We start from the raw sequence: 19,433 nt of genomic DNA on the forward strand, positions 1-19,433 counted from the left end.
ATGAACCATAATATATTTTGGGAATCCGGACCCTGAATCCTCAATTTTTTTCCCCTACAGTTTCCAGAATAAACTTTCACGTTCCGAGTCAAACATTTAATGTTACTGCTCTCTATTCCATCCCCCACCTCCCTCTGGAAATAATAAGTCCCCTGTGCCTTTTCCTGGAAATGACTAGAAAAATAAACAACTGAGCACCTATAAAGACAAGGTAAAGGAGAGAGGTAAAAAGATAGAAACACAGGCAGTTGACAGTGCTGTAAACATTTCCAAATCCCTTCTATTTCGATTTGCATGGGTAAGCCCAGCTAGTGTCACACCCAGTCTTAAGACTTCTGGACTTCTTTCTTGACAAATAAAAAGTTTTCCCGAGAATTTGATCACTCATGTCTTCCCTACCGAATACATTTTCAGGCACCAATACATATTTTGCTTTTTGAAACAAACTAATAACCTGAGGAAATCATGTGTAGGTATATATTTAATCTTTCATCTAAAAAAGATTTTTCAACTTTGTATTTGCTGACCTTTCTTTGAAACCTGATCATACTATATGAGTACTAGGGAGCTTTGTGATTGGAAGAGTTCTATGCCACATCCTTTTGTCAGCGAGACCACTGGTCAGAGGAGACTGCCATAAAACCCCAATGTATCTTTTTAATATATTTGCTCTTTATAGGTAGGCATTTACCGATTTGGCTGTTTCTGCCGCTACTCTGCTGTGATCAGAGCCCTTGCCCCTAGCTTGATCGTTACTGTTTAAAAAAAAATAACAAAATTAGAACATTGACAGAATCCTGGGATACAGAGGTAAAGGCAGAGTTGAAAAGTACGACTAACTTAAGTTGCTTCCTGCAGCCAGCTTCCTAGGCAGAGCCTCCCGGTAGGTCCTTCTTTCCAGAGAAATAAAGTTTTCCTTCAGTCTTAAATTTTTCATTTTTATTTGGCTTATATTTCCCCAAATTTCACCAACTCGTTTGATTTAATAAGCATTTTCATCTTAAGAGAAGGAAAGAAGAGTAGATACAATGAAAATGCTTATGCGTCGCTATATCTTTCATAAGTATGTCAAATTGTGTCATATATATTCTCTTAATCTGTTTGTTGGAAGGCAGTCCTTCTTACCTTATTGTGGTCTTATCCACATGTTGCTTTTATGCTAGCTTCTAGTTGAGGCCAACCACTTTCAGAGAAATGAAGTGTTTACTGAGAGGAGAAAAGAAAGATAAGGAATTTTGGAGATGGAGTGCTGGGTGGAGGCAGACATCCATTCAGGGGTCTAAATGCAGCATGGGGGCCCTGAACATGAGAAGAATCTCAGATTGGCAGAGAGGGACAGGACAACGGAAAGGGCCCTCCAACCTGCTTTTCAAAAGCTGGCTCGGGCCCAGCCCTGGACAGAAAAAAGGAATGCTAACCCCTTCCCCTATTTGATATAGTCCTCAGTTCTCAGGGTGTGTGACTCAGACTGATGGTTTATAAATATTTTAAATTAAATAGCCTTCTGAGTGATCATCTGGAACCAGGTATCATTTATAATACTCAAGTATAAGAAAATGTAGCACCTGTCACACAAGCAGTTAGTACAGTTTCTCTGGGTGAAGAGAAGGCTGTCTTGGATAGATGGAAGGTAGGAAATGGATATGGTCTCCCAACAACCAACTTAAAAACGTTTTGTGCCACAGCCATGAATGAACTGGGGTATGCCTGTGTTATATTGGCACATGAGGCACAGACACCATGAAGTGGCCTCACACGGCTTTAAATATTCACCTCTGTTTATGCCTTCGCTGGTAGTGCCACCATCGTATCAGTTAAAGCATAAATCACCCTATTTTTATTGCTCAAGTTTCTGGTTTTTCTACACTCGCTCTTTCTATGCAGATGGTTTATTCTTTCAAACTTATGTTGTTATTTTCTATTCCTTATCTTTCCGTTTCTTGCTTTTCTCCTCTCCCGTGAAGCCCCTGAATTTCTACATAATCAGCGCATTTTTGGCAAATTCCTTTACATATTGTAATTGCAAATTGTGTTGGGGAATTCTTCTCTCCCAAAAACTAGAGGATTTCTTTGTGGGGATTGTTCTGTAGGCGTGTGTAATTATCAGCGGCTTTGTCCCATGCAAATTCCATCTGTATCTGAGCACAAAAGAGCGGCCATTGTTGGCAGGCTTACTAGCTTTGGTCTTCTCCATGTACGTACTGAGTAGGAAGGAAACAAAATCCTAGTGAAACAATCTACAGAGAAGAGATTTCTTTTTTTCGGGAAGCTGCCTTCAATTTTTTTTACCCTTCTCAGCCTCTCTTTGGATTCCCCCCTCTCATTTCCCTGTCCGTTTTGTTTTCCATGTATCGTGTACTCCCTGTGTATAATAGACTGTATGTATAATGTATGTGTTCAGATATAGCGTGTTACATAACCTCAAAAATTCAAATTTGAAGAGACTTTTAAAATAGGTATCTGACAAGCCTGTTGGAATGATGCTCCAGCTTTCACACTCAGATATGTTGAACCCTCTCCTAACCAACCTCTTCAAGAACCCTCAGAGTATACTTGTTTAGTCAGCCCTTTCTTTGGTGTAGACCGCAGAAGTGCTATTCATTATGAGAACCTGACTGAACCTGACCGGTGCAGACTTTGGAGAAGCTGAAACCAACGAGTCTTATTTATATCTAGTAAATACTAGCAAGGGACAGGGAACTGGCCTGTTCATTGTCCTCAGCATAGCCAGGCTATGACTAATTATAGGCTCGGAGAAACTGCCATCCCAGGCCCTTTTGCCCTAAAGCATTGGTATTTTTCCCCAGAGAAACCCTATACAGCTTTATCTCAAAGGGGAGACAGTCCTGGTAGGAAATCCTGCTGCTTTTCTTTTTGTCTTTTTCATCCTTCATTTTCTTTAATGATCCGCTGTTGAAAGTCAGTGGATACAAATACTCTTCCTAAGGCTATAGCTAAGCAAAATGGGATTTGAAGCACTTACCAACATCTTTTCCCAATCTCTTTGACTATAAACTAGAGGTAATAAATTTTGCTATCTTTGCCAGCTTGTAAAGGAGATGCAACAATCATTGAAGAAAAAGCCTTTGATGCACTTCCAAAGGATTAGAGGAAAAGACATACATACATTAGCTTTCTCTTAGTAATACATTATACTTTAGTAATGAATTCTAAAGAGAACCAGAGTATTCATAAGTGAATAATATTTTATTGAGCATCTATTATGCAATTACATAGTCACTACCATTCAAAGAATGCTATATATAATATGGTACCCTGCCTCAAGGATTGATGATCTAATTGGGAAATAAGACCAGCGCACACGAGACCAATAGAAAAAAATGTAAGAGATGGTATATAGTTTTTAAAATAAAGAAACCAAAAAACCACCTCTATTTTTGATGTGTTCAATATTACTTTTCTGTTCTTTATAATTTCTTAAATGTTTTACTATGAATACAAGGAATAGTTAATATTCTTTTCAACACTTATTGACCACCTACTGCTATGCAGAGTGCTTGGATATATTAGGAAGTGGTTGAAAATCAGAATTAACCAGTACAATAGGAATAGACCTAAATGCCCATTTCTATCATACAATCTCTTAAAATTCATTGGACATTCTTAGTCTTTCTGAAGATATGGTAGCTACCACCATCACCAGTGGAATGAGCCAAGCTCGTTTTACAACTAGTCAAAGCCTAGATTGTGCTAAGGAGTCGTTGTTTTAATACCCTTTTAGGGGCTGAGATCGCTCCTTAGTGTGTTCTAGGAATATCTTTAGTGTGCGTGTATAGGCACCCAATAAATAGATAGCCCATAACAAATTACAGGGAAAGAAAGTTCATTCAAGCAACATCTTGTTAACTAGATAAAACGGAAAGCTATTGAATTAGCTGCCTTGAAGTAACAAATTCCAAACAGTAAAGTTGTTATTAGTTTTAGTACCTGCTTTATCTCAAACTGCTACTGAATAGAAAATCCTGGTTTCACAGAAAAGCAGCTTTTCTCTGCCCTGTGTGCTAAAGTGATAAGATCATGAAATTAAAAAGGCATTTGTCTCCTTTAAATATTGGCTTTCCATTAATTTTTTCAAACCCATAACCACATTCTTTTGCCTTTCAGGTGTATATATATCAAAAAAAAAAAAACAAAAAAAAAACCCTAAACCTCTTGTAAAACTATTTTTCTCTGCCAATGGTGAAGCAGTTTATTGTGCTCTGCTTTTAAAGTCCAGCAGGGGGAGAACTAATGTGTGTGTGTGTGCATGTGTGTGTAAAGTACCTTGCCATTTACAAAATGCTTTTTCATGTGGATAATTACTACCTTCCACTATAGATGATACTCTGTCCTCTGTCCTATAGGCCAGTATTTCTAAAGTGTGATGCTCAAAATTATTTAAGTATACATGATGTCTATTTAATTACTCATGTAATTAATTATTTTAACACATATTAGAAAAATATATGACTATCGATATTAATAATATTTATAAATATATAACCTCAAAGTCATGATTTTACTGATATTATTGTTTAGCATAAGGACTTAGCTAACTGGAAAAGGTCTTTTTAAAAAGATGATTAATAATATATCAGTGAAATGTTATGACAAAAATAATAAAGTGATAAATGAATGAAGTATAAGAAACATAACCTACATACCAGAGTGGAGATGGAGACATGTTTACATGCTCCTTGACACAGTGGAGAAATTGATTTTAAAGGAGGAACTTCTAGCTCGAAGTCCATTAACAACTGCTTATGTGTGCATCAGGCGTGATGCCGCTTTTTACTGATGTACATCTGTAATCTCTTTGTAAATCAGCCAGACCAGGTTCTGCTTCAAACCTTTAAGAAACACCCTCATATTACTTGTTTTGTGTATTTTGCAGTTTATCCCAACCTGTCTTTGATAACCTTTTAGTCTCTGCAGCCAGTATTTTTCATCTAGTCTTTCTAAATTGCAAAGTCATCAAAATACCCGTTCTTTTAAAATAGCTGTCGATTTAGAGTTTAACTGGATTCTACTTCAGAATGACATAAAGATAATCTTAAGGTAGATAGCCTTTTTAGAATTAAAATAGGTTTCTATTTTGAGGACCAATGCTCCATAATCCCATAACTGAAGGGAATTTTCTCTCCCATACAGAGCTGACTCACATATGATAGTGCTTTGTTCCCGCACTCTCTCTCTCTCTCCCTTCCTGCCTCCCTTGTTCTCTTTCTCTCTCAAGCATACTGGAGAAAAAGAATTCGTTTTATATTTCTAGCATTGTAGAGAAAGTACTAACGTTAAGTAAGCTAATATAAATTGTAGTATCCAATGCTAGTTTTCTAAACATCAATATGATAATATCCAAGCTCTGTAGTACTCTGTAGTTTGCAAAGAACTTCACATACATTATATGACTCAATCCCTACAACTCCCTATGAGATACTAGGATGGGTGGTGATGGTGATGGTGGTAATATCTAATCGGTGAGATTAAGAAAAGAGTATTGAAGAGATTAAGGGACTGTTTAAATGGCAGAGTAGCTACTTAAGATCAGAATTCCTATCACTCTAGTGTATCAGTATTGGAAAAGGGCACTTTATCTGGCTATCCTAACTGGATTGAAATATCCCTTAAACGAATCCAATATCTTTTGTTTTGATCCTGTATTCTTCAAGAAACTGTCTGGTCTAAAATATAGACTTGTGAGTGGTGTTAACTCATTAAGAAGTCCACGCTCTGTAAAAATGACCAACATCACTTGTTTTTTCTCTTTCTCTAAATGATTAATGTGAAAATTAAGGATTTGGCATTCTGATACATAAATGGGTACCTTGTGAGTTTGTTCGTCTCTGGGTTAAACAGCCATTTCCTCAGCTGAGCAGCCAACCATTGAGTCATGCCTTTTCTCTCATTCTGTCATCATTGTAATTTCATTGGTAATTGAACCACTGGAGTAATGAACAATTTTAAGGCTGTGGCTCTCTTTTCTTGGATGTGATGCATAGGAATTTCTATTCAGAATAGTGTATTCTTCTACAAGGAGATATTCTCATTCTTCACCTCCAGCCCTGTCATTAATAAAATATTACTTAGAACTGAGAGCATTTATTAGATCACTGTTATGACCTCCAAGAGGAACACCCTTTGTGAAACCTAACTAGTGGACGAGCTGTTTGGGGAGATGCTAATAAGTGTTTCTGACGCAGGTTCAGTCACCTGTGGACTCTGCCACAATGTCCCCAGTAGAGAGGACAGCAGCCTGGGTTCTGAACAATGGACAATATGAAGAGGATGTGGAAGAAACTGAGCAAAATCAAGATGAATCCAAGCATGCTGAGAAGGTAGAACTCGCCCATCTTTACTAACTTGCTGGCCCCACAGTGAGAGCCCATCCGAGGGGTTGTCTAGCCACGAACTTGAGCTCTTCACCCCCAACAGTGTCAACTCCATATCTTATGTTATCCATCATATCCGTATCTGTATGACAGTTCAGTAGTGTCCGTGTGCGAAAATCTGCAGCAAATGTCCGGCAGCCTGGGGTGGGAGATTTCATTTTCCTTTTATGTAGGTTAACTTAATTTGCAAAACATTCTACTGTTCATTTCTTATCATTGTAGGTGAATATTTAGTGTTTCTATAAACCTGTTGCTAGTCTTCAACCAAGGCCAAAATTACCCTTGGACCAGACTTCCTTTCCATGTCTTGTTAATGATTTTGTCTTTTTTTTTTTCCTTCTTCTTCTTTTTGCTTTTTCTGGATAAAGAACTTCCAGTTTTATATTGATTTTTAAGCGGACATTATCTATTATTTCTGTTTTGTTTTGAGGAAAAGTTGACACGGGAAGAAGGGATCATCAAGAACCTTGACCCATGTGTGGCATTCTCTCATTTCATTAACAACCACACAACTGGTTACTTATCAGCATGATGTTAAAATCCGAAAATGACACACAGAATCCTAAAATATGCTTATTGATGCAGTCTCCCTTTTCATACTGTCATTAAAACTGTCATCTTTGACCTCTGGATTAACAAATACAGTTTAGGATCGTGAGGTTGGGTAAGCAGAAGCTAACTGCTTGATCGTCCATTAAATTGATATTATGTGAAAATAGATTGCATCTTACACTGCACCGTAGGGATTTATCATGAATTGAGGTAGACCATATACGAGAAATCCTATGCGTCTCACTTCACCTAGATTTGTGACGTTCCAGTATACTCAGACCCCAGCCACTGCAATATCAGTATAGAAAGGGGCCATGTAGCCAATTGAATGATAGTTTGTAATGTAAAGCTTTAGTTTACATAAATTTATATAAAGCGTTAGTGAGAAAACAGACAAACGAGTTCCAGGAAGCAGTACCAAATTGAGCAGATGAACCACATCATGAAAATGGGCCAAGGTTCAGTATTCGTCAGCCCTGGAGAGTGTGTAGGCCTTTGGCTTAGTGCTTGTGACCTGAATATTTTATACTCCGACAGTCGACAGTCAGTCGGGGAGAGAGCGGCAACAGCTTACTTTGCTGTTTCAGATTCTGTTTATTGATTCAGTAGCGTAACATTGTAGAAATGTTGCCTGTTCTCTGAAGGGCTGATTCTGGTAGAGTGAAGTCATGACGGTCTGCTGAGCCAGGCTGTGTCGGAGATCCTAGGGTGCAGGTGGTGATCCAGAAACCGCTCCTCTGGCAGACAGCCGGCTTTTGGCTTATTTTAAGTGATTCGTCAGGCTTCTATGTACTGGTTCTTTTTTTTTTTTTTTTTTTTTTTGTCTCCTGCCCCCATTTGTTACAGATCGGATGTGGCTTGTAGCAACCGGTAGTTTAATGTGGAAAGAGATACATAAATGTGTAGATCTGAGGGGCCAAGTGAAGATGCAAAATGTGACGCTAGGGGAAGGGAGGACGGAGCTCCTTTCCCAGTTGCGCCTTTTGATCATTTGTAAGAGTACCCGCGGCCCGGGGAGTGGCAGCCCAGACAGCGTCCGGCTACGTTGCTTTCTAAAACGTGCGTTAACTGCAGTCTTTCCCTCCGTGTGTCTGGCGCCTCTTCCCTGCGCCAGTACGAGCAGGAAATCACGAAGCTGAAGGAGCGCCTGCGAGTGTCCAGCCGGCGGCTGGAGGAGTATGAGCGCCGCTTGCTGGTGCAGGAGCAACAGATGCAGAAGCTGCTGCTGGAGTACAAGGCGCGGCTGGAGGACAGCGAGGAGCGCCTGCGCAGGCAGCAGGAGGAGAAGGACAGCCAGATGAAAAGCATCATCAGCAGGTCGGGCGGTCGCGGGCGGAGGGTGTGGGCCGCTCGGGGGCACAAATGGCCGGGACGCGTTTGCCAAGCGTGAGGCCTTAGTACACGTCCTTTGAAGACAGAGGTAGTCTGCCTCTCTTTCGTCGTAACAATTAGGAAAGAAAAAACGGAAATGGAGCGACTCAATGCCCAAGAGTGACTTAGTTTTTCCCGAGTCCGGAGACATGGAAGGGGGTGTCGCTGGATATCTTTGGGGCCAGAGAACTAAGAGACGGTGCCAAGGATGTCCAGGGACATGAGGGGAGGGGTCGGTTGTACCCAACACGGAGCACCTACCGCGGGCCAGGCACTCTTCTTTTTTTGTTTGTTTGTTTGTTTTACATTTTTAATATTTTTAATGTTTATTTTTGAGAGAGAGAGAGAGAGAGAGAGAGAGAGAGAGAGACACACACAGAATCCGAAGCAGGCTCCAGGCTCTGAGCTGTCAGCACAGAGCCAGACGCGGGGCTCAAACCCACAAACCGTGAGATCATGACTTGAGCCAAAGTCAGACACTTAACCGACTGAGCCACCCGGCTGTCCCTTTTTTTTTTTTTTAAATGTCTATTTATCTTGAGAGAGACAGACAGAGACAGAGCACAAGCAGGGAGGAGGCAGAGAGAGAGAGGGCGACACAGAATCTCAAGCAGGCTCCAGGCTCTGAGCTGTCAGAACAGAGCCCGATGTGGGGCTCGAACCCACGAACCACGAGATCATGACCTGAGACGAAGTCAGACGCTTAACCAACTGAGCCACCCATGCGCCCCCAGGCATTCTTCTTAAGTACTTTATAAATAATAATTGGCTTAATCAGTTAATAAAAATGTATTGAATGCCAGCCTCTGAGGCAGATATTATTTTCATTTTACACATAAAGGAACAGGCACCAAATCCGTTAAGGCACTTGCCCAAGGTCATTTAGCAGGGCAACCAGGATTTGAAGCCAGGCAGTCAGGCTCCAGAGCCCACGCTCCTAACCACTGTGCTTCAGTACTGCCCAGTGCTGCGGAGAGGTCAATCAAATCAAAGACAGAAAAGGTTTGTTGTTTCACAAGCCTGGAGGGAATTATCAGTCTTGGAGCAGTTTCATGGAGTTGAGCGTCAGTGGGTTAAGGTATGAGTGGCGTTCGAGAGAGAAAGTCGGCCTACTGAGCATCGCACACTCTTTGAGAAACTCTGCTGAGCAGGGGAGAGAAGGGACAGCTATTACAGGGGAACTTGAGATTAAGAGAGGGTTGTTAGCTTTTTGTTGGTTGGTTTGAAAGTTTGCGATGAAATAATCTGTGCTGGGGGAAGGATCCGGCAGAGGAGAGGGAAGAAATGATGATACTGTTCCAGAGGAGGTGAAAATTCACGGATCTGGTCACAGGGAGAGAAGTCAGCCTTGAATGTCTTCTTCCAAGGTGGGAGAGAAGAAAGCAAGCGTGATTACGGGCCTCTTACTGGGAAGGAGTGGAATCTGGACTCCGCTGAGTGTGGGTTTCTTGCGCCCTACGTTAGCTGGCTTCTCTCTGACATCCATGTCTCCTCGCTGCACACCCTAGGCTCATGGCTGTGGAAGAGGAACTGAAGAAGGACCACGCTGAGATGCAAGCCGTTATTGATGCAAAGCAAAAAATAATTGATGCACAGGTAAGCAGACCTTGAATCTAGTGTAAAGGACTTGTTTGTAGTAACTGTTGAATTTCCTGGCTTCTGACCTTTTGGAAATGCCAAGGCGCGTATTGGAAAATGGGTCATTGGAAAGTGCTCCGCATTACCTTTTAAAGATTAAGAGTTCCTAAGTATTACTTTTCCTTTCTTTTACTGGTGATAAGTGTGTCGACCCAGCAAAGTATTAGCGTGCTTAGTGCAGTTGCTTGACAGATCTCAACCTAGTGCATGATGGGGTCTACTCCTTTCCTCGTGGAAAGGAGGGCATTCTCCGAGGGGGTAACTGTGAAAAGCACACTGCATGTGTCTGGCTTGTGACCTCCACTGACCATTGCTTGGCTGTGATGTTCACGGTCTTGTTAGTCACGTCCACTGTGCCATCGACCTCTAGCCCCACGTACCAGTGGAACTGTAGGGGAAGGACAGGGTCGTGGAAGGTACCTTTCCTTGCTGCTCTTTCAGTTCAGGGTTTGGCAGCGATGCTTGGGATTTGCTTGGCTGCCCTTCTTTGTTGGCGCTGTGCTTGGAGAGCCTTTTAGTCCTGCTGAAATCAGAACCTGGGCCTCCGCTCACTGTGACGTACACCTGTGACTCTAATGGCCTGATGACTGCCAAGAGCACCTCACAGGGGCACACCAGTGATCAGAGCAAAATCCAAGAGGCAGGAAACACTGATGATTTCATTTCATTTCATCAATGCACAATATGGTTGTATTTCTTAGAGCCAAACGGATAACAAAAGACAGGTGCGGTTCTGATAGCGGATGGTCTAACCACAGAGGGTATCGCCTTCCTGAAGACAGCCAACCCACACGGGTTTGCATTTTTCACCCTTAACGACCTCATCCTATCCCTAAGCTATGAAATAAAAATGGGAGCAAGGACTTCACGTTCTATTCCCTTCTCTGCGTATCAGCCAGGGGGAGTCTATGTGAGAGCCCCGGGGATTCTTAAGCATGCACGTAACACCCTCTGTCTAGTTTCCTAACAGGATTCATGTGGCATGGGGTTTATTTTTCAAAGGAGTTGGGAGTGGGGCTGAAAGCAGAGCCCTGAAAGGAGACTTCCTGGACCCCATGCTCCACACGCAGCTTGGAGGCCAATGTGAGCCTTGCTACACTTATCGGCAGATTTCTTGGGATAGTTCGGACTCTGTAGTTTCTGGATATTTGGACCTCATAAGAATCAGAAGAGAGGTCTGCTGTAATCATCTGGCTTGGTCCTTTTTTTTTTTTTTTTTTTTTCCAACCTCTCTAGGTGTCCCCAAGGTGGGTGAGAGAAGGGTAGTAGAGACAAGGCCATTTTGCCATGCATACTATACAAATTCATCCCAGAGCCTCAGAGAAACGGCCCGGATACAGAAGGCCGTTTAGTCAGGCAAACTACTGTTAATAAGTTTTCAGTTTTGGATTTTCAGTTTGACAAAATAATCCAGGAAGAGTTCTATTAATAACCACACCAGGAGAGATTTTGGTTCTGATGAGATAAAACAGATCATTTTCATAATTCCAGCTGGTCTAAAACTGTGTCAGTCTTTAGCAGAAGAAGCTTGGGTCTGTCACGATCATGGCTCTGTACACAAAGATTGCTACCCACTCCTGTCCCCTATATTGACATCGAGGACAAGACGATGGGGTGTGAAGCAAGAGCCCTAGGCATGGACGGTGACAACAAGGAAGGGAATAGGATCTCTCAGGCCTCGAAAGCTCTGGACAATAAGGACCTTCTCGAAGTTAGCCAGGAGGGCATCACTGTTCAGCAATGGGGGAAATGTGATCCTTGGGGCATCAGTCAGTGTCGGCTTGTGGACTGGCTAACCCAGATATTTGGGGGCCATACCTGAAGACAGTGGTTTTCAAATGCTTTCATTCCGTGGCCTATTTTGGTCGAACCAAGGGGACCTTCCGTAGATCAGTTCCCAACCGCTCATGTTGACCACCATCAACAAGGACCATTCTCAGCTCAGGGATTAAATCACCCTGAGGGTGGCTAAAATAGCAAATTACTTTTTCGAACATAGGCGTTACCGTACAATAAGCTTTCTACCAGAGGCCCACCGTGGATCCCTGAAGAATACTTGGAGAACCCACTAGACCACATTTTGAAAACCAGTGTATCACGTATAGCACAAGTCATAAACACTAAAGCTAATTTTTTTTTTTTAAGTGTAACCTCCAGTTCCAGTTGTTGTCTTACTGACACATTAAATTCTGATTATAGCAGAAGACTTTGAACCTCTTTTGGCATCCTTTGTATTGAAAGACCTTTTATATCAGATCCTTTCCTTACATCTTACGTGTTTGATGGGGCAGAGCAGCCTTTCTGGCTGCATTGAATGGAATGCACACACGTTTGGGGTGAAAGCTTCCCAGTGAGGTAGCCCATACTTTTATGTCCCTGGCATCTTGCTTGGTGCCACTGGCAGTGGAAAATATTTCTGAACTGAATACGGTTGCCTTCCTTCTATTAGAGCTGATCCCAGCATTTCCCAAAGCGCTAAAGGCCTGGTGCCCAGTGAACTGGTTTTCATCTGTCCACAGTCCTGCGCCCCCAGAGGCAAGACTTGTCCCTGAATTCAGTCTCTCCATCCCCTAGAGTTTATGCTGTGAGGCCTGACCTGGCTCAGCCACTTCCTAATGGGCACTGCGAGAGGATGTGCGTTCCTCTGGTGAGGGCAGAATCACCTGTCTTGGACCCTGTGGCACGGCCGTGGGGATCCTGGTGATGGAACTGAGGGGACCATTTCTCAAACGTCACACTAGGGACTGTGCCACTTTCACCCCCACCCCAGGATCTCTCCACGTGGCTCAGATGGAGAACAGAGAAGGGCTTCCCCTCTGAGAAGCGAGCAGCTGCCTAGTTACGGTTGCAAAGTGATATCTCCGCTGTGTTAAATTACAGGTCATAAATGGAGATGAGATTATTCAAACAGGCAAGTAAACCCGGTCCGTGCTCTAGCCGAGCAGTCCCAGCCCTGGCCCAGCACACTGGCCTCCTACGCATTCCAGCTCCTGCACTCCCCGCACTGGAAATCCTTCCCGTCAGGCGTGGACTAGACTGCTTTGCCTTTCAAGCCAGGCGGAATCGAAACGTCAGAGCATCTTTGCCAACTGCGCTTGACTTTCAAAAGTCCCTATTTGATTCTTTTTCTTTTACTTTTTGTTTTATTTTGAGAAGTTGGCAGTGGGGGGAACGACAAAAGGGAATTTTTCCACTTGGAAACTTTCAGCTTTTCAGCAGGGGGTTATCTGGCTTCAGCTGTTACTCTTGTAGGAAATAAATAATTGCAACCCTTCTTAGCCTTCTTTTTGACCCTTTAAGGATCAAATAACTTTTTACGAATTAAAAAGACATATTTGGGGGTAAACCTGAAGAATCCTACGTTCCTTAGTATTTGGGCCTTATAATTTAATACTGAAATTTCTTTTTTAATCATTTCAAGATATTCTTGACCAGTTATTTTGTTCAGAGATGATTCTTAACCATCAGAGGGAAATGTCATATTTGGCCCCCACTCTTTACTTCCTGGTAACCCCTGGCCAGTCCTTACCGACTGGCTTTTTTTTTTTTTTAAGTAGGCTCCACACCAAGCATGGAGCCCAACATGGGGCTTGAACTCACGACCCTGAGTTCACCACCTGAGCTGAGATCAAGCCAGACACTCAACCAACTGAGCCACCCAGGTGCCCCCTCTGGCTTGTTAAAGATCTGTACTTGTTATCCCAGAAACTCCATGGACTATGGTTTGTTTGTTTTTTTAATTACTATTTTTTAAGCCTCACCGATCTTTCTTTCTTTGAGTTTGGCCCACCCTGAAAATGAGTTACCTGCCCAGAATAAAAAGAATCTCACACTAGATGAATGCTGACCTAATAATGCTGATTTTATGTGTCTTACCACCTGAGATCTCCATCAGGGAAAAGGAAGACACTTTTTTTTAAATGATAATAACAAGGTTTTCAGTTTTTCATGCTTTTGAAACCATTTAGCCCAGCTGCCCCACCCCCAAAGCAGGAGATGAAAGGGGAACATAACTTGATGCCGTTGTCCCTTCCCCCAGGTGGACATTCGGCACCCCCGCTGGCCCTGGTACCTGCTGCGGGAGCGCAGGGAGCAGTGTCCCACCCTCAGCCCTCCCGTCTTCTCTGATCCTCCCTGCACCTTGCAGCGAAGGCCTTACCGCACTTCCCCTTCCCCGGGGTAGATTCGGACACTGCCGGGATAGGAAAGCTCCTTTTGGCTTTGGGGGGGTCGTTCCTCACACGTTTTTTCTTTTTAATTTCATGGACGTAGGTAAAGATCACCCTTCTCAGCCTTAACTCCTTTTCTGGAAAATGACAACTTCATGTTGGAAAGGTTCTGGGCTCATTTACCCACCTGCTGAAACTAAGATTAGGGTTTCTCTCCTAATCTTTGGGAGACTGATAATATTTTGATGGGGTGATTTTTTTTTTCTTTAAACATAGATGAGCCTGCTTTCCTTTAGATTACCATATTTTGGGGGTGTTTTGGCCCTTTTTCCCCCCTTGTTTTTTTGTTTTGTTTTTTTTTGTTTTTTGTTTTTTTTATATATAAGTGTATATAGTCAACAATCTTTGGTTCCAAAATATTGGTTCTAAGGCATTTTTCCCCCAGAGACTCAAAAGTAGAATGGAAGCAGTGTCCTTATTGGGAAGCTTTCCTGGAGTCACTCTGAGCTGGAATGAGTCTAGGAGCTTGTGTTCTCTGTTTGTTTCCATGTGTTATGTTTCCGGCATTCCCTTCGGCCACATCTCCCTTCCCATATTCCAACGACCCCTCAGTCTGAGCTTCTGGCTGCTTTTTCTCCTCTTGCTGTTGTGTCCTCACTTTGTTGGTGACTATAAACCGCCACCATGTATCGTTTTAATTTTGAGCACAACGTGAATTCTTTCCAAATGTGACTGGTGTGCCCTCTTTGGGGGCCGAGCTCCGTAGAGCACACAGCACTTCTCCTCTGTGAAATGAAACCTCTGGTGCTTCTTTCCTTGCCACCTAATTTCCGTGTTTTAATTTTGGCCCAAAGCGCTGAATACCTTAAGGCGGCCTGACACCCTGTTGCACCGTCCGCAGTAACACATGGTGTCGTTTTCACATCGTCCCGGTGTCCCAAGGGATTATTAATAACCAGTCCTGCTGTGCTGAAAGGAAAAAACGAGAGAAAATGAACACAGACCCATTGGGCTCAGGGAAGCTGAACCTGAGTAGTGTGCAGAAAGAGGCAGAGACGTTCCATTTGTCTGGGAAGCATCATGCGTACTGCTGTTTGATAGAAAGTACTAGAACAGTCATTGAGTGGAGTATCACGCCGTGATGTCCTGCATGTAGCCCGAATAAAGCCCCGATTCGTGTGTTGCAGGAAAAACGGATCGTGTCCCTGGATTCGGCCAACACCAGACTGATGAGCGCACTGACCCAAGTGAAGGAGCGATACAGTGTGCAGGTCCGCAATGGCATCTCCCCCACCAACCCCACCAAGCTTTCCATCACGGAGAATGGTGAATTCAAAAACAGCAGCTGCTGACGGGCTCTGTGAATAGACAGACTGTGGGAGGAGACAGAAGGAAATCTCCCCGCTCTCCTGTCCCCAGTCCTTTCCCCAACCCCACCAGGTTTACAGAATGTTGCTACTTCAAAACAGCAGATGGCGAGAAACTCTTGAATGAAGAAAGAACCTTGTCTTTCAGGGCAGAAGGCTAAGCCTTCCAAGGTCGACGCTTTCCCCCCATGTCTCTTGTGTACATAGGGAATTTAGTTCTGGGCCATGTACAGAAAATACCACTGTAATATACCAAAAGGAAGTTAATAATGTAGATTACCTTTTTAATTATTACTATTTTTATTATTGTTTTCCTCTTGTTGAAAGCACTGCAGTTGTTAGAGGAGGAAAAAGTAGGAACGATGTGTGAGTGAGAAATGAGCCCAGGGGCTCAGTAGGTAGAGACCAAGTGTCTATCTGATAGACATAGGATATCGTCAGAATGGATTTTTCAGGGATTCCCCTGCCAGTCTAAAAACCCCACTCTGGCCCCCTTGTCCTGTAGGAGAACATGCAAATACCAAGAACCAAACAAAACAATTTATCCCATTGGCCAACCCAAGACTGGTTCTGGACGGACGGCTAATCTGATTTGGGAATGCGAGGTCTCGGAAAACACAGATAAGAGCTGTGGCATCAAAACCGGACTTTAGGAGTGATTTCTATTGAACTCCTGTTGATGTTTATTTCCTTCTGCCTAGAGCAGATGGGAATTTTCCATTTTAGATAGGGGGCTTTTTTTTAACCCCAGTTGTAATAAAGGGTGTTCTTTTTTTCCTCTTTAGAGTTTACAGAACTATAAATATTCGTGTCTCTGCATACTGTCTCCATCTGCACCACCCACTGCCCTCTCCTCCCCATGGTGGGAGCAGTCATCACAACAGGGTTTACTCTCCCCTGGAGAGGTTGTCCAAATATGCTGTCCATAAGCCATCCAAAAGAAACACCCTTTCTTCCACACAGAAAAGGGCTAATCATACCATAGCAGGAATCTCTGACTATTTCCTATTAAAAAACAAAAACGAAAAAACAGCTTTTCTATTTGTAACTTCATTTTGGTTTGGGATAAAGATTTTATCCACTGTACTAGCAAATCTCTGGGCAGGGTAATTTTATCTCAGTCCTTAGCTCTTAAATGGCTTCTTCTAATTCCCTCACTGAAATTTGGAAAGGAAATCCAGACCCAAAGCATCGCCCTCTCACACAAGTCAGGATAACTCCTATACAATAAGAAAACGAAAAGCGCAAGGACCACGCGCTCCAGCTGTTCTCCCGTGTTCTTCGTAGATGTGGCAATAATGACTCTGTTGTACCGATTTGTCATCCTTGGCTTCATTGTGGGACAGAAACCATCGTGGAAGCTCATTTACTTCCCTTTTTTCCCGAGGTGTGAAATGTCATCTTGAATGCAAACTTGATTATCAGAAGTATGGAATGTGACGTCTTAAAACGGACATTATGTATACAAATATATATACATATATACTCACACATATGTACATATAACTGCACAAATAGGAAAGTTCATGCCTTCTCCGCTGTCAGATATAATGTAAAAGGGTTTTTGAATCTCGTTAAGCAAGATCTAAGCAGTTCTTTATACTGAGAAAGCAACAGTTCCTAAATAAGTTAGTGATGTTTATTTCAAATTATTAACTATAAGGAAATTTTTAAAAAGGAAAAAAGGAGAGGAAGATTTAAAAAACAAAAGACGTGAGGGAGCCATATGCATGGAGTATTTCTACATAACAGAATATTATAAGGAAACAAGAGAACATGTATCGTGTCTTCTCTTGGGTGAAGCCCAGACTTCACGTCTGTGAATAGCCTCCCTTTCACGGTGCCCCAGGCTCGCATCCGGACCTCTTGAGCACAGCCCCCGGGGCCCAGGCGGATCTCTGTGCTGGAGCTTGCGTCTCAGCAGCCTTACCACACACACCCCCCACCCCCACCCACCCACCCCCCCCCGCCCCCAACCCACAGCCTTTGAAAACACTTCCCTTCACAATCGTCCAGTTTCTGCTGGTCAGAGATGGAAGGCAGGCTGCTCATGCGCTTATCTGATCTGCAGTTTTCATGTCCCCACACTTTGGCACCTGGTTATCTTCTCGACCCCTGATAGTTATTTTATATAGTCTCACCTCCTCCCTCTAAGCCTAGGGCAGGCACACTGTGGTCAAAATCACTTATTTTCATAGGAAAAAAAAAATCTCACTAACTCTGAAGACGTACCCTTTGTTGGCAGGAGGGATGTAAACGTAGGTGGCCTTGTTCATGGCTATTCTCAGCTCTAGCCGTGTTTCATCCTTTCTTTATAAAAGCCTTCGACTGTGCTGCAGAAAGCCTGGTAAAAGAATTGTCAGTTTCAGTGGCCTTAAGTATGTAACTTGGGTGATGTCTTGCATTGAGGTGTGGAAGCTCTGAAGTGTTGGTTAAGGCTTACAGAGGGCGGATAAGCTTACCTGTACTGGAGGGCTGGGGGCGACACAGAAAAATCAGATGTGCTTTTGATGGTGCATATTTCTTGTTGGCATTGTGGGAGCTCCTTAGAGGGCTGCCTACTTGGGAAGATTAAATGCCCAAAGCGTTTGGAAAAATTATGCAGCCCTGTATTGCCAGGTTGTCTTGAATGAAGAGAAAAAGAGTAAGAAACAAAAGTTGGAAGTCAGCTAGAAGTTCAGATTTATTACCAGATGTTAAGTTTCAGATTATCCTTTGAGCCTATTCCTATCCAAATATTTTTCTGAGTATTTCTTCTGAGAAGCTGCAATCTGTGGAACTTATTCTGAAAGACCTTCTACGTAGGTATGGATGACTGCAGCAAATAGCAGATCATTTTTACAGAGGTATTGCTTCATCGGCTTTCTTCGGCCCGAATAACTACATACCTCTGCTCTACTGGGAGGAGGGCGTGGGTGGAGTGAGATAGCAGTGTCTTCCACTCTGCCTTCCACCCCCACGTCACCACATTGCAGGGTGCGGCGTGGACCATGGTTGAATGGAATTTGGAGTTCAGGTGACGTGCTTGCCAAGTGCTTGTCTAGCTGACAGCCGGACTTGGCTATTAACACGGACAGTGTGGGTTTAGGAATTAAGGAAAGAGCTTTCACACTCCCTTTTTACGTCCCTGGAGCAACAGGCTCCCTGGGCCCAAGCAGCAGAAAGAGTTACATTCCCATCAAGTCACCGTATACCCCAGTCTCCACATGCCCCACGTCTCCACAATGTGCCCCCACGGCCCCAGGAGATGACACCTAGGTAACTACAACAAACACTTGAGCACTCACTGTGGTCCAGGCACTCTCACCAAGGTACCATTGGAGCCTGGGGCAGCCTGTTGGTAAGGAAAATGAGGAAAAATGAGCTAATCAGGCTGCTCTAGGCTTTTGTTGTTTTCACTCAGTATTGAGTTGGTCCTAAGTAGCTTTCTCTGGATGGCTTCCACCTTTCCCCGTGATGGTGTTGGACAGGGAAAGAAAAAGCAGGAGTCTCTGACTGGTGTACGACCTTGAGAATTAGCTGGACTTTAGAAGTAAAGCTTTCCAGATCTTAGTCAGCCTCAGCCTTTGTTTACGGATCTGTGGTTCTTTCGGCCCCTGGCTCTCACTGTGTCCTCAGAGGTACCCCAGGTTGGGAGCAGTTCTTCTTTGGAAGTCCCAGAGCAAGACAGTGGCCATCAAATGAGTTTGCGTTAGTATTTGCTTTGCTTTCCATCTGGGTTAAGTTCTAGTCATGTTCAGTTTGGAGTTCCTGAGAAAGCTGGTCATGGGACTGAACTTGGGGAAGGAACCCTCTTTAGGATTGCCCAAGTCCCATGTGACCTTGAGCCCAGACTAGACTTGTCACTGGGCCTGGCCCAGCGGCTCCCGAGCCCGTGCCACAGCTTCAGTGCATCGTCAGATACACCCATGGGGGCCACCTCCTCCTACGGAGTGTGGAAACCA

General features: G+C 43.4%; 1 protein-coding gene across 13 annotated transcripts in view; it reads left to right on the top strand.

The window, feature by feature from the left end:
• Positions 1-19,433, top strand: part of RASAL2 (RAS protein activator like 2) — a 359,982-nt gene that overhangs the window by 334,396 nt on the left and 6,153 nt on the right. For 8 of the 13 annotated variants that reach the window (XM_058700419.1, XM_058700414.1, XM_058700416.1 and 5 more), the window contains 5 exons: positions 6,204-6,338; positions 8,059-8,261; positions 9,824-9,911; positions 12,834-12,864; positions 15,310-16,285. In XM_058700419.1, coding sequence (XP_058556402.1) covers positions 6,204-6,338; positions 8,059-8,261; positions 9,824-9,911; positions 12,834-12,864; positions 15,310-15,452 — 600 coding nt within the window. In that variant the 3' untranslated portion in view covers positions 15,453-16,285. Of the gene's footprint in view, positions 1-6,203; positions 6,339-8,058; positions 8,262-9,823; positions 9,912-12,833; positions 12,865-15,309; positions 16,286-19,433 lie in introns of those variants that run through there. The other 5 variants (XM_058700420.1, XM_058700421.1, XM_058700415.1 and 2 more) reach the window with 2 other exon arrangements.

This window comes from Neofelis nebulosa, chromosome 15 (genome assembly GCF_028018385.1).
Source record: "Neofelis nebulosa isolate mNeoNeb1 chromosome 15, mNeoNeb1.pri, whole genome shotgun sequence".
NCBI lineage: Eukaryota > Metazoa > Chordata > Mammalia > Carnivora > Felidae > Neofelis > Neofelis nebulosa.